A 14,872-nucleotide genomic window follows, 5' to 3' on the forward strand; every position below is an offset into this window, starting at 1 on the left:
ATTTCTATGCTTCATTGTCTTGAGGGATTTGCAAGATGGATTTGCAAATGTGCTAGCAGATCAGGTGACTTGCAGATCCTAGCAGGATGGGCTATGAGGCAGGCAAAGGGATTTTGACTCATAGTGTTCTACTGTGCTTAGAAAATACTCTGAATGCACATGTTACACTGCTGAAGCTAAGCAGCTTCAGCCCTGTAAGCTCTATGGATGGGTTCCTGCCTGGGAGCCAGAGGGAATGTTACAGGAGGATATATAAACATGTTTGAAATCCCACTCTTCTCTCCTCCCACCACCCTTGTTCCCTTCGTTCATCTTTAAATATTACCACTCCAGACATTTCTAGAATGTTTGTACATGGGAAGATTGCATGTGAAATATGTTACGCATAACTGCTTTATTTTGCAAATTGTTAATGGCAAATGGAGGCCACTGGGTACACAATCTTAGGCTTGTGTATTGTAAGATATACCCAGTACATGCATATTTTTGACTTAAATTCTTTTTCTGCCATTTTATTGGACAAGCAATGTTAAGTAGGAAAGCCTGAGGCTAGGAAGAAGTAGGATAATTATACCCATATTTCTTTATATTGCAATGGGGGGTATACACACGGTTTCTATGATTTCTACAGAATAAGAAAGCACAATGTAGTACTGTATACAGACTTCTAGAGTGAGAATCTTCACCTTTTCTTCTCTTTCTCTCTCTTTTAAATCAAATCTATAGTATTAGTGTATACACTACACCAATATGTCAGTGGCTAGAAGGAGGAATTTGGTGTCTTGCACTTGTTCTTTTCAAAGCTTAGAAATGTTACTTTTATGGACAACAGCTCCCAGAATGTCCAAGTGCCTACTCCTGCATTAAATCTATTGTATTTGATTGGAGATAATGTGGTCTGCTAACTGCAAAGCAGTCTTCCCCAGTTTGCTTCCTCTAAGTCAAGGGTGGGCAACTTCAGAAATAATGGGGGACATTTTGGGGTGCACAACCCAAGGAGCTACTTTTCCACATTTAACATAACCAGAACCAATGTAGTATCATTAAAGTTAGCATATATTATAGTTATAGAATTTCTGTAAATAGAGCAAATGTCCTTCTTGATAAAAGTGGTTCTGTTGTTTCTCCCATGGTGAGACCTAAATTCTTTGATTAATAATAATAATAATAGTAATAAATTTTATTTGTATACCGCTTTTCCATAGATCAAAGTGGCTTACAGACTATTAAAACCATTACAAACCATCTCATAGATAAAATCCAATCATACAAATAAATAAACTCTAAACACAATCCTTCAAGAGGGTAAGGCAGAGAGTCAATGGGAATGAAAATTCGCAACTTCATTCTTCAGAGGGGAAGGCTTGACAAAAGAGAAAGGTTTTAAGCCTCTTTTTAAATGTTTCTGGGGGGGTCATCAGACAGAGCTCCTTGGGAAGACTGTTCCAAATCTGCGGGGCCACCACTGAAAAGGCCATCTGGGAAGTGGAAACATATTTTGACGAAGGAATTTTTCCAACAGATTCTTCCCAGATGTTTTGAGTGTGCGGGGCAGATTGTATGGGGAAATGCAGTCCCTCAAGTAACTCGGGCCCAAGCCATGTAGGACTTTATAGGTGATAACCAACACTTTGTACTGTGCCTGGAAGCGAATAGGAAGCCAATGAAGATCTCTCAAGATAGGTGTTATATGGTCAAACCTGGATGCACCAGTGACAAATCTGGCTGCCATGTTTTGTACTAACTGAAGCTTCCGGGCATGGTACAAGGGTAGCCCCATGTAGAGCACATTACAAAAATCTAAGCGAGAGGTTACCAGAGCATGTACCACAGTTTCAAGGTCCCTTTAGGACTGGAGGGATTGTAGTCTGGGTTGCAGTCTGGATCCAGATTAATGGAACTCCTACAACAGCTAGAGGCCTTGATACTCCAGCATCCTGTCTTCTCATTTTTTTCCATAGCATGTGACTGCTTCTCAATGAGTAATGACTGTTTCTGATAGTACTCGTAATTCATTGTGTTTCAGGTATCTGAGCCCCATCTTCCTCCCATTATGCTCCATGGTCATGGTCTAGAAGTCACCTCTGTTGCTTGGTGTCCATCTGACTTCTCTAAGGTTTGCTTCTATATTCCAAATTTTGTTTTTGTGTCTTCTTTTGAAATTCTTGATGGGTCACTGATGAAAGCCAAACTCCAGCATATTCTTTCAAAGCATGGGTCGAAATTAAAAGATTACTGAGCAAATATGTGGGCTGGGTTTTATAGAATTAAATATTGCTATGTGTTATAGCAAGGAAAGGCATGTTTCAGCCTTGTGGGGTTGTTTTTAAAAGAATTTGGAGATACAGCAACCAAAGCCAGGTGAAAAATAATGTCCCAAAAGGCATACTTAGAATTGCAAAACACCATACCTCTGTGTATATGCTCAGCTCAGAAGTTCACAGATGCCATTTTCACACAAAAATCTGTACATAGCATGTCCTTTCCATACATAAGCACACTTGCCTGGCCTTGTACTCTTGATTTCAGTAGCCTGCTTCAGGAGGAAAATAAAGCTTATTTATTTGTGTATTTATTCTTTATTAGCTTTTCTCTTCCAAAATGAAATTCAAGGTGACTAACAATAAAATCAAACAAAATAGGTGTAATTAAAACATAAAACAGTTTAACTAAAAAGGAACTGGGGAGATAACCCAGGCAAAGGAGTTCAAGGATCTGGGAGTAGGCATAGGAAATTTCTCATGCATACCCACCAAAATGTTTCTCCAAGACTGGTGGGGTGGGAAGATTCTCCCATAAAGATCTCAAAGTCCTGGTAGGCTCATAGAGGAAAATACTGCCTGTCACATAGCCTGGACACAAATCACACAAAGCTTCTCATTGTTGCTGTTGTTTAACCATTGGAAATTGGAAATCTATCTTCTGTCCATCCTGAGTCAGGCAGCCAAAATTCTTCTTCAAGTGCCTCCATGGCTGCACCTACACTGCAGAATTAATGCAGTATGACACAGCTTTAACTGCTCGGGCTCAGTGCTATGACACTTTGGGAATGTAGGGTTTTTCTTTTTAGACATTTAGCCTTCTCTGTCAGAGCATTCTGATGCCACAACATACCCATTTTGTATGGTTGCCCTGTAAAGTTTACATACCATCTCAACTTTTTATTCTCCCCTGGATTTTTACTCTAATTTTATGTTCCTTATAATTGTTTAGTCATTCATTCTTAATGTAAATCTTTAAAAGATTTATAATCTGACATTTCTGAAAATAGACAACGGTATCTTAACATACTGCTGAAACAATAAAATGTTAAAATTCAGTTACAAAATCTGTGTAGCATTAACCAAAGACTTATAAATCTATAAAACCAGCAGGAAACATAAACAATAACTACAGCTAGCATCTCAACAGTACAAAGGCATCTCAGCCAGCTATTAGAACCAGATGTTATAGGGCAAAGTCAATTTTTATAAATGGATTCCCCCCCCCCCCTCTGTTGCTATGTTTTGTTGTTTTTTAATCCTATGAAATTATATGGAAACTTAGGTTTAAGGACGGTTTATAAATTTGTTGCTTAAAAAAGATAAAACTATTTGAGTTTTTATTATCCTTTTATCATGGAGTGGAAAGAAGTATGGCTTGTAAGTCAGCAAACGTTTAACTAAAATTTTGTGTGTCGCTTCCCCTAAAAGTCAGATCTGAAATTTTCAGTAAAGAGTGCTATGAATTTTCCTTCCTAGCATGTACTAGCTTCAGACTCTTCACACTTTCACTGCCCATAGAATCAGCACACTCTGGGAAGTCCAGTATTTTCCAGTTGACTCTTATTTCCTGTTTTGCAGATTTCCACATGTTCAGATGACAACACCGTCAAGATATGGCGCATAAACAGACGCTGTGTGGAAGCAGATTGGCGAATTAAAAAAAGCTTGGTAGGTTGGACCTACCAGAAGAAAATGCAAGGACAAAATGGAACTGGTAAGATCACTTGTGACTTGACAAATTTTCTATTGTAGACTATGGTGCTGGCACCTTATAATAAAGTGAAAGTAGAAGGTTATATCTGTGAAGTACCAGCTGCAGCAGACAACTTAACCATTGAAAAGTAGTGGAGATATGTGCAGAAGGTGCTTTTCACTGAACACTAATCTAAAACATGTTTCAAGTCTAGATAAAATTATAATAAGCCAGCCTAACAGTGGAAAAGGTACTGAACAGTGATCACAATTATCAGGTTATTGGAGTGCCTTTCAGAGGCTGAAGCATTACAGTAAGTATTTTATCAATATAGGTTGAGTGTTTATCTGAAACCAGAAGTATTTTGGATTTTGAAATACCTGTATTTGCATATACATATATAATGAGCTATCTTGGAAGTGAGACCTAAATTCAAACATAAGTCATTTATGTTTCATACACACCTTATATAGTCCTCCCTCCTTCTTGGCGGACCTGCCATTCTTGGACAGCAAGCTTTATTTGATGGTGGCGTGTGGATGCAGCCATGCTAGCGGGCGCACTACCATTAACTGTAATGGGACTTGAGCATACATGGATTTTGGTATCTGCACGGGGGGGGGGGTATGGAGGTCGAACTGTACACATAGCCTGAAGGTGATTGTATGCAATATTTTTAATAGTTTTGTGAACAATTTTGTATTCTGGAATATTTTGGATTTCAGCATTCTGGATAAGGGAGACTTAACCTGTATATGGGATGACTTCTTCAAAATAGTAAATGGAATAGAGAGGACAAATAAAAGTTTAACTTGAGCAGCTATAAACTCAGGAAAGTATATGCATCATTGCATAATTAAAGAATGTAATTCATTGTTGCAAAACACAGTGAGTCTTGCCTTAAAAGGAGCTTCAAAAGGAGTTAGAGTGGTCTCACAAAGCATGTTTACCAGTAGGTATTAACCATGCTCTGTAATGGAGCTTCATGTTTGGAAGCGCTGTATCCTGGGGACTGTACAGCTGGTGCAGGTGCGTCCCAGGGAAGGTCACATTCTGTTCCTGTGTGTCATCTTATTGGATGCATTTAATTTAGTGCTGGGAAACTGAAAAGACCAGGAGCCATTTTTCAGGCAGTTAAATGACTTTATCACAGCACTTGTGATTTTGTGGATTTTTATTAAAATCTATAAAATAAAAGATTTTTTTAAAAATCAGCTACATTATCTGTATTTACACTTAATCAATTTCTCTAAAACTGGTAAGTTTTTTTTTATTTTATTCAAACTATTTATTTAATTAAAACCAATTATGAAAATAAAATATAAAACAAATTCCAGCTGAGGTAGTGACAGAAAGAATTTAACGTATTTACAGCCTGAAGCTTTCAGGATGTATCCAACTGTGTCCTTGTGTGTAAGTATGCAAGTAGAGTAGATACTGGTGATATTCCATCTCTTCTGTATGCCTCCAGTTCTGGAGAGCTGGTTACATTTCCAAGCAAGTTTGGAGGCAGTGCAAAGAGCTGTATGAGCAAGGAGACGAAGGAAGGGAGTCATGTTATATGGGTGGTGGGTGGCTCACACAGTGTTGGATGGAAGCCAGGTGGAGTTGGCTCAAGTCTTTGTAGCAGCTTTTGTACACACAAAAGTCCAGAAGGGTGGCACCTGTTCTGCAGGAAATGGAATGTTTGGCTTTGCTTAAATGAAAAGGGAACTGCATGTTGCCAAATTGAAAACAAAAGTGCCCTGCAGGGTATTAAATCTCCTGCCAGGTTAGTTAAATAGCTCCTAAAGTTTCACATGCCTATATAGTATGGAACTCAAAGTTGCTATAAAAGTAATAGCAGCAGCAATCACTTTGTGTATCTGGTTATCTTTAAAGCGCTCTTACTTAGTCAGGATTTCTTTGGGGACAGGCATGTGTGCATTTATTGCTGTTCGAGAACAATACAAAGGCAAAGAATGTAAACTTTAAACATAGTTTCCCAGTTCAGACTGGCTTGTATGATAATGATAAAAGTCATATTTATCTAAATCCTCTGGGTAGGACATAGAAATGTTTGAATAAACAGGAATTTTAGTTATCTAGTATTGCAAGGATGGTTCCAAGCTAAAAGCATACAACCTCCTTCTGGCCCACCCCACCCCTTTATTTCACCGAAAACCCACATGTCTGAAAATAATTAGGAGCCTTAGGCTAGTTCAGTTTTGAATACCTCCTGAGCTTGTATCCTGCTGGTTCTTTGGTTGCAATTGCAAGGATTTAAGTGGTTAAACTGTAACTTAAAATTCTTAAATTCCATTGTGAGCAGGATTGTTACACAGATTTACATAGCTTGTTTATTTTGTAAACTGCTCTCAATGGGCACGTTTGCACTTCACAGTGAGAGAGCAAGAGAAATCACTACCCTGGAGCCCTTTCACTGTAGTATTCAACACAGGCAAAACTGCAGGGGCAAAGGAGAAAAATGGAGGGCAATGGGAACAGCAAGAACATGTGTTGAATTCAGGTCACAAAATGGAGGGTTTGATTTTTTCTGTCTTGTGGTTCCTTAAGCATAGGCAGAGGTGGGACTATAACTTACTCAAGACAGGGTCATTCTTTCTTCATCATCTTTATTTACAAAGAAGAGCAATAGTAGAAGGGTAGGAAGAGGATAGTACTCATTCAGGAAGAGGGGAAGTCTATAGCCTTACAGGAGCTGTGGAGTTTCTGAAGTTCCTATTCTTTCCACCCCAATCCACAGCCTCCATGTTATATTGTCTTTAACTCTGAATCCCATTTTGGGAGAAAGACAGGATATAAATCCAATAAATAAATAAATTTTGTTAAGTCTGGTTCTCCAAAAATAGGAACTAGAACTTAAACAATGCTCTGTGATGATAGCAGCAGTTAATGAAGGCCCAATCACTAAACATAGAATCACAGAGTTGGAAGAGACTGCAAGGGCCATCCAGTCCAACCCCCTGCCATGCAGGAACTCTCAATCAAAGCATACCCAACAGATGGCCATCCAGCCTTTGTTTAAAGACCTCCAAAGAAGGAGACTCCACTACACTCCAAGGGAGTGTGTTCCACAAACAGCCCTTACTGTCAAGAGGTTTCTCCTAATGTTGAGGTGGAATCTCTTCCTGCAGCTTGCATCCATTGCTCCGGGTCAGGTCCTGTTCTCTGGAGCAGCACAAAACAAGCTTGCTCCCTCAATATGACATCCCTTTTCAAATATTTAAACAAGGCTATCATATCACCTCTTATCCATCTCTTCTCCAGGCTAAACATCCCCAGCTCCCTAAGTTGTTCCTCCTAGGGCAGTGATGGTGAACCTTTACGAGGCCGAGTGCCCAAGCTGCAACCCAGACCCCACTTATTTATTGCAAAGTGCCATGTCCCTCTGGCTTTCTAGTAACGAACTCTGGCAAACTCTGTGCTGGGATGACGGCATGTGTGCCCACAGAGAGGGCTCTGAGTGCCACCTCTGGCACGCGTGCCATAGGTTCGCCATCACTGTCCTAGGGCATGGTTTCCAGATCCTTCACCATTTTAGTCGCCCTCTTTTGGACACTTTCCAGTTTCTCAGCATCCTTTTTTAATTGTGGTGCCCAGACAGTATTCCAGCTGGGTCCTGACCAAAGCAGAATAGAGTGGCACTATTACTTCCCTTGATCTAGACACTATACTTCAATTGGTGCAGCCTAAAATCACATTGGCCTTTTTAGCTGCCGCATAGCACTGTTGACTCATGTTCAACTTATGGTCTACTTGGACTCCTAAATCCCTTTCACAAGTAGTCTTGTTCAGCCAGGTGTTCCCCCATCCTATATCTGTGCATTTCATTTTTCCACCCTAAGTGCAGTACTTTACACTTATAAATTAGCCTTGTTAAACCAGCTTTGTCAAACCAAAGACCTCAGGCATGGGCAGCCTTGAAGAGTCCAATGTCTTCATTGTCTCTTGAACCTCTAAAGGCTACACCCACATCTCTTGCAAAGTACACACTTTAACAAATGTCAAACAACCTTCTGGTCACTTCAGTTTTATAAAAAGGCTACTTGGGGTCTAAAACAGTTCAGGGAAAGAAGAAATAGCCTTTACATAGCTAGCCACATGCCTATGGAAAGCTTCTGAGAACACAATTGGCCATTTTTACACTAAAAATTTTGCTTGGGAACCCTCACAGAACTCTTCACCCACCCCTCACCTAAGTAGTCTTAAGATTTTCTTGCCAGGGTGGCTAACAAGATGCCCATGCAAAGAGCATAAGTGGAACATGAGTCAGTGGCACTTTCCTGGTTGTGTTCCCCAGCCTCTGATATTCAGAAACATACAATTTCTGATACTGACATTGGTATATATAGCCATCATAACTAGCAACCATTGATAGCCTTATTCCTCTGTGAATTGTTTAATTCCATTTTAAAGATATACAAGTCAGTGATGACTGAGAAGTCTTGCACTAGTCAATTTCATACTTTTAACCTGTGTGAAGAAATATTTCCCTTTTTTTGTATTCTAAATCTTCCACCAATGGCCCAGGGGGGAAAATATCTTCCTATTATCTGCTTTCTTCACATCATGCATAACACTATACCCCCTGGCATGGCTCTCCATATTCATCTCTTTTTCCCCCTTAAGCTAAATAGCATCACACTTTTCAGGGGGAAAAACCTTTTTTGATTACAGCTCCCACCATCAGTCAACACAGTAGCCAGGAAATTCTCAGAGTTACTGGCCAAGAAAGTAACTTTCCTAAGTTCTGAGTTTTCAACTGTGTGTACAAATAATTGACACCATACCTACAGTAGTATCTTGATTAATTGGAAGAAGGGCTGTTTCAGTTCTATCCTGGGTTTCAGCATGCCTTTTGAAAAAGGCATAAGGAAAGCCCCATGATGGACTTGCAAGAGAAGGAGTCCAAACTACAGGAAGTAGTTCCAGTACAAACTAGAAGGCTGGAATTTATTCTTATATACCTCCTCCCTCCCAGTGGGGCTCAGACTAGCTGATATGATGACCTCTGCCATCTCTTAATGTGCTTTTACTCTCCCAGATGGCCTCTTTTCAGTGGGAGGAATGTAGTAAGGATTCTTTTGCCATCAAAGAATTCATATGCAGGAAGCCTGCAGAACAATAGGAGAGTATGTGCCAGTTCTCTTTCTTGGTGTGTGTATCTTGCATCCACATGCACCGTTGTCCTCTTTGGGAGCCTGTCCTCCCCTCCCCCCTTTTTAAAATGTTTCCTAGTTACGTAAATGTCGCAAAGGTTATTTAATCTCCCAGCTTGAAAACTGTCAGTAGTGTGAATGCTTGGTCTTTACAGTCAAAGCTGGCACTTCAGTTAGTAAAATGTCATACCTCTTCGTTTTTTCTGCTTTGAGACAGCCCATGAATGGAAAAGGAAGTGCATGAACCTTGCAAACATAAGCAAACTTCCTGCCAACCTTGGTTATTTGAACACACAGCACATGCAATGTGTACTCTGATTCATAGCTGCCTTAACCAAATTCTATTTCACAGTCTAGCTAGATAAAAATATGCATTTAGAGAGGTTCCCATGCACTTCATTGGCACAAATTCATAGTGTTGTTTCTGAAAAAACTACTAATCTGGTTGTAATACAGCTCTTTTCAGATCTGTACCTGTGTGTAGGCTTGGTGTAAATGGCCTTCTGAGTGTGTCTGTCTTCCATATTTTGAAAGGGCAGGTTTATAGCCTTTGGTGTTTGACAATGTAGATGCAAGGGCTGCTACAAGCTTGGATAGAAAAGTCCTAGCTAGTAGATACTGAGACTTATTACCTCAGGTGGTATACATTGGGATGTGTGGAATTAATAGGAATGTATGTGCCACATGGCATAGTAGTTTCAGTGTTAGAATAACTGTTCTTAAGATACATATCCTTGGCCCTTCTAGTTAATTGTCATTGTTATTGTTTTTGTCATTGTTCTACAGAGTTTGTGTGTTTTATTTATTTAATTAGGGGGGAAAGAAAATCATGCGATAGAGTCACCATACGTTGGGAATGACTTGAGGGCAAACAACAACAACAATGTTTCTGCACCCTTCAAGTACAGTGGAGAAATAAGATTAACTTGCCTGTCTTGTCAAGTTCTCTGCATGGAATAAAACATGGATGGTAGCATTGCCACTTATACTTGGAGCAGAATATTTTGGGCCATTGAGTGTAACTTTGCTTCATTGACACTTGTAATACATTTTCCTCATTTGAGTGCATACTTTTCCTTTCTTTTTAAGGAACTCTTTGGAGAAGACACAGTACTCCTGCCAAAGTACTTCCAGCAGGAAGCCCCTCTGTTTCTTCCCCACAGCTTGCAGTTTGCGCTCCAGCTTACACAGGAGATCTTCCTTTTCCCACCAACACACCTACATGGTCTTCAAACAACACTCCAACCTTCACAGCAAGTACCTCTGCTCCAGCAAAGCAGCAGATGGAAGGCACATCACCCAAACCAGCACCTTCCTCAGCGATGTCCATTAGACAGTGGGTTACCAAGACTCCAAGTTCATCTCCTCCTGTGAAAGGAGTGAAGGTGCTTTCTCCACAGAAGGAACTTTCTGAGGCCACATTTGCTTCTAAGTCATCACACTTGAGGTCTGAAGTGCGAGCCAAGAGGAGGCTGGAATCAAGCAAGGAGGTAAATGCAAAGTGCCTGAAAAGCTGCAACTGTGTCACTGAACTTCACCCGGTCTCTAAAAAGCCCAGGCTAGAGCAGGACACTCTGGCAGATTCAAAGCCTTGTGAAGAAAACTGCCTTACCCTTGGTGGATCAGCCCAAGCCACAGAAAGCCTGATGAAAGAACCTCTTCCTTCTCCTGGAAGCCCTGGTTCTTCTGCACGCTTCCAAAATCTTTCTCGTCTCGAGTCCTCCTGTGATGAAATGGCTGACAAGGAGAATGGTTGTCCTGACAAAAGAAACTGGCTGTCTGCTCTGGGGTATAAGTTGCAGACTAACAAGTCTAAAAGCCCAAATGGAACATGCAGCAGAAATCAGTCGTTTCAGAATCTGGACACAAAACAACAGGAAAGCAGGACAGGAGGACCTGTAAGTAAATTCAGCATCTGATGAGTTTTTGCTAGTTTGCTTCACCTTTACTACCTACCTCCTGGGTAACATAAATGTTGGACCTCAGGTTTATGTGTGTTTTTAGTACTGTATGTTTGATTATAGTACACCACTTGGAAATCTTCAGATAAAGTGATTTAAAAATATAAGTAGTATTTTGGTTTATTCCAAGGATGCATAAGCTATGTTGCTTACAGCTCTCATCAGCCTCACCTTTGGTTACACTAAACCTGATGGGAGCTGCAATTCAACAGCACTAGCCCATCTGGTCCTGCCAGTATCTGTTCACCTTTACTTTTCTGGTGCAGAAATACTGGTTGGGGGAATTCTGAACATTTTAGTGCAAAAATAAATTTCTTTGACCTCTGATTCTAAAACAAATTGCTCCCCATTCAAATGCTAAAGTTATAACTAAAACTCTGTTTCAGTGCTTTGCAAATTATATTTTTAAAATACAGTATAAGACAAATAAGTGGGTACAAGAACAAATCAAACCTGAACTCTCCTTAGAAGCCAAAATGCCTAAATTTAGGCTACAACGCTTAGAATCATAGAGTTGGAAGAGACCGTAAGGGCCATCCAGTCCAACTCACTGCCATATAGGAATACACAGTCAGAGCACTCCCGAAAGATGGCTATCCAGCCTCTGCTTAAAATCCTACAAAGAAGGAGACTCCATCATGCTCCAAGGCAGGGTATTTACTGTCAAACAGGTCTTACTGTTAGAAAGTTCTTCCAAATGTTGTTGTGGAACCTCTTTCCAGTAGTTTGAATCCATTGCTCCAAGTCCTAGGCTCTGGAACAGCATAAACAAGCTTGCTTGATCCTCAATACAAAATCCTTTCAAATATGGCTATCATGTCGTATCTTAGTGTTTGGGGATAGTAGTAGATAAGTAAACCAGGAGTTGGGGAACTTGGCTTTCCAGTTATGTAGGAACTTACTGTAATCCCTTATTGTTGGCCATGTTTAAATCTATAGCCCACCATTTTCCACAGATCAGAATGGCTTATATGTTTCAGGGTTCTTTCTAACTCCTGTCCTTTTGAAAGTTCTGTCTGGCTGAGAACAGGAAGGAAAACTTCCATTGTTAGAGTTTGCTTTATTTTTCTGATGCAACAAGACAATCTGTCAGTAGATACAAGGAAGTAGAGCTGAGCTGTGTAAAGTGAAAAGAAACATTTTTATAGCAGGGCTCTTGCATTGTGTTCAGTGTTAGGAAGTGCACTTTTGGACAAAACAATTTCTCAGTCTTTGGAGACCAAAACATAAACAGGGCTCCTGTTTTCTGTGGTGTAGTTCAGTACATCTCAGGGGTATCAGCTCTGTTGAGCTTGAGTTAAAGGTTCCTTCCTGGCTCATCAAGAAGCAAGTTGATACTCTTGACAGATGGCAGGGTAAAATTTTTAACTGTCCTTTTTGTCAGTTCTTGGGTTGCCCATTCCTGTTCAACAGTAAGAACAAAAAAGTGTCCTGTCCCCCATCCTCTTTTAACTAGGCTTGTAGGGAAGTCAAAAAATTGAGAGAACTTGAAGTATAAGCAGATATTGGGGGGGGGGTGTTTGTTTTTTTGAGGGGGGGTTATCTGAAAAGGCTTTAAGCCTACTTTTGATGGAGAAACAGATACTTTGAGTCCTGTGTTCTGAGGCATCTTGTTCCAGAGAATCTAGCAATATTGTATGTTTGTCCTTTTGAAACAGCACAGTGGGACCTTAGTATCTGCTGGGGTTGGTTCCAGGACCTCCTGTGGATACCCAAATGTGTGGATGCTCAGGTCCCATTAAATACAGTGGCATAGTAAAATAGTGTCCCTTATATAAAATGGCAAAATCAAAGATTGCTTTTTGAATTTTAAAATATATGTGTATATTTTCAAGCCATGGATGTTTGAATCCAAGCATGCAGAATCTGTGGATACGGGAGGGCCTGTAATTTGTACTTGCATTCAATTGGTGGACCTTGAGGTTCTAGTGGAAAAGGAAAATGGTAGTAGATCCCAGAGCCTCTCACTGGGTGACCTGGGGCCAATCCTCGATTTGTTACAAGCTTGAGAGGTTTGGTTGAGATAGTACAATGGGAGGTGAGGGTATGTGCTAGGTTGACACTTTCAGGCAAGATCTAAACTTGTTGATTTTGGGTATATTAAGGGGTAAGAATATGCTAGCATAAGAATTATGGAAAATGTTAAATTGAAAATTAAAACATAAAGTAGCCTTAATCAATGGAACAGCCATTATACAATAATACAAATATAATAATAATAATTAATAATTTGTTTTATTTATATACTGCTATTCCAAAGATCATAGTGGTGAACAGCAAGTAAGCTAATTAGCAAATAAGCTAATTTGCCCCCAACAGTCTGGGTACTCATTTTAGCGACCTTGGAAGGATGCAAGCCTGAGTCGAGCTTGGGCCCTTTTGCTGGTCTTGAACTCGCAACCTTGTGGTTTTGAATGAATGGCTGCAGTACAGGCATTTAACCAGTGCGCCACCAGGGCTCCTATATGGACTACAACTTCCAGTAGACCCAACCAGTAGCTATGCTAGCTGAGTCTGATAGGAGTTGTAGTCTAAAACAGCTGGAGAGGAGAGTAAAGGAACCTCTAAGAGCAAAGGTTGCTTTGTGAAATGCTGGGATCATAATGTTGTAATGAATAAGTGAACTAGTTTTCACAGTAGTGAAGGAGATGAGGACTATAAAACATAGGTAGGACCTGTAGAACATGCAGTGTGGACTGCTCCTATTAATGTCTTCTAGTATAACTGGCTTCTCCATCCTCTGGGTGTCAGCATTCTGTATCCACAAAGCATGCTCAATCTTCATTGTGTTCTTTGGCATCCCCTTAGGAATTTTCCCCATAGATTTCTTTTGTACATTGATATATCTTGGGATTCTTTTGGACCTGCTAATATCTCCCAATTATGTATGAGTAATTGCTGATTTTGCTGCATGCTGGAGAGGGTAGAATTTTTAAAGAGAAGTCTCCAGTGCTCAGAATTGTATCTGACGTAAAACTCTTTTTTTTCCTGTGCCAGATTTCAGCTACTTCTGTGCCCATGAGGAAGATTTGCACATATTTTGAAAGAAAATCACAGAAAAACTGAAGATAACTGTCCTTCTAGATCAGCCTTAATGCTATACTATATTATGTAATACCATAAGTGGATTTTGCACCACCCATGAAGAAACACAAGTGCCCTTGGATCTTGGTTAAAATTAAGATTTTTACCTTCCTGGTTGTTAAAACATTTTGCTCACTTACTGCATTTAATTAATTAGAAGACTAACGAGATAAATGTGCATTTAATATAAAGGTATTAATATGTTTTAAAATACATGCTTAGGCTTAAAAAAAACAAAATAGTGTTTTCTCAAAGTATTTTTTAATTTTATTTGAAAATAAATTTTGCCACATCAGCTGCAGAGATTTCAAACACAAAGGCAACATCCCATGGACAAGAGGATCATCATCAGAGAAGCTGTTGACTTGAATGTTTCCTGTTGAAAGAAATGTGTATATTTTGTACAGCAGTGTCCTCATGTTGCAACACTGTAAAAGTGACCTTGTTCTCTACCAAATATAAAGGTGTTTTTTTAACAGTGCAGTGAATTTTTCCCTTTCATTTCTGATAGACCAGATACGAATAGGCAGAGGATGGGTGTATATTAGAGGTGTATGTTAGCAGTTGAAGGATTGGACTATTCAAGATATGTCCATCCCACTTTCAAAGAGGTGAGAAAGGAACACTAATATATTGGCACATGAAATACTCCTGGGTGCAGGAACTACTTTTCATCATAGAAGCAGTTCAGACTCCCAATACTGATGC

At 39.9% G+C, this 14,872-nt stretch overlaps 1 protein-coding gene across 2 annotated transcripts in view; it reads left to right on the top strand.

Annotated features, from left to right (window-relative positions):
* Positions 1-14,611, top strand: part of LOC149310591 (denticleless protein homolog) — a 35,127-nt gene extending 20,516 nt beyond the window's left edge. For both annotated transcript variants that reach the window (XM_089528316.1, XM_089528317.1), the window contains exons 12-15: positions 2,027-2,116; positions 3,843-3,978; positions 10,209-11,017; positions 14,078-14,611. In XM_089528316.1, the coding sequence (XP_089384442.1) occupies positions 2,027-2,116; positions 3,843-3,978; positions 10,209-11,017; positions 14,078-14,146 (1,104 nt within the window). In that variant the 3' untranslated portion in view covers positions 14,147-14,611. The remainder of the gene's footprint in view (positions 1-2,026; positions 2,117-3,842; positions 3,979-10,208; positions 11,018-14,077) is intronic.
* The last annotated feature ends 261 nt before the right edge of the window (positions 14,612-14,872 follow it).

Source organism: Sceloporus occidentalis, unplaced genomic scaffold, assembly GCF_023333645.1.
Source record: "Sceloporus occidentalis isolate IW3139 unplaced genomic scaffold, rSceOcc1.0.p SCAF_6, whole genome shotgun sequence".
Classification (NCBI taxonomy): Eukaryota; Metazoa; Chordata; class Lepidosauria; order Squamata; family Phrynosomatidae; genus Sceloporus; species Sceloporus occidentalis.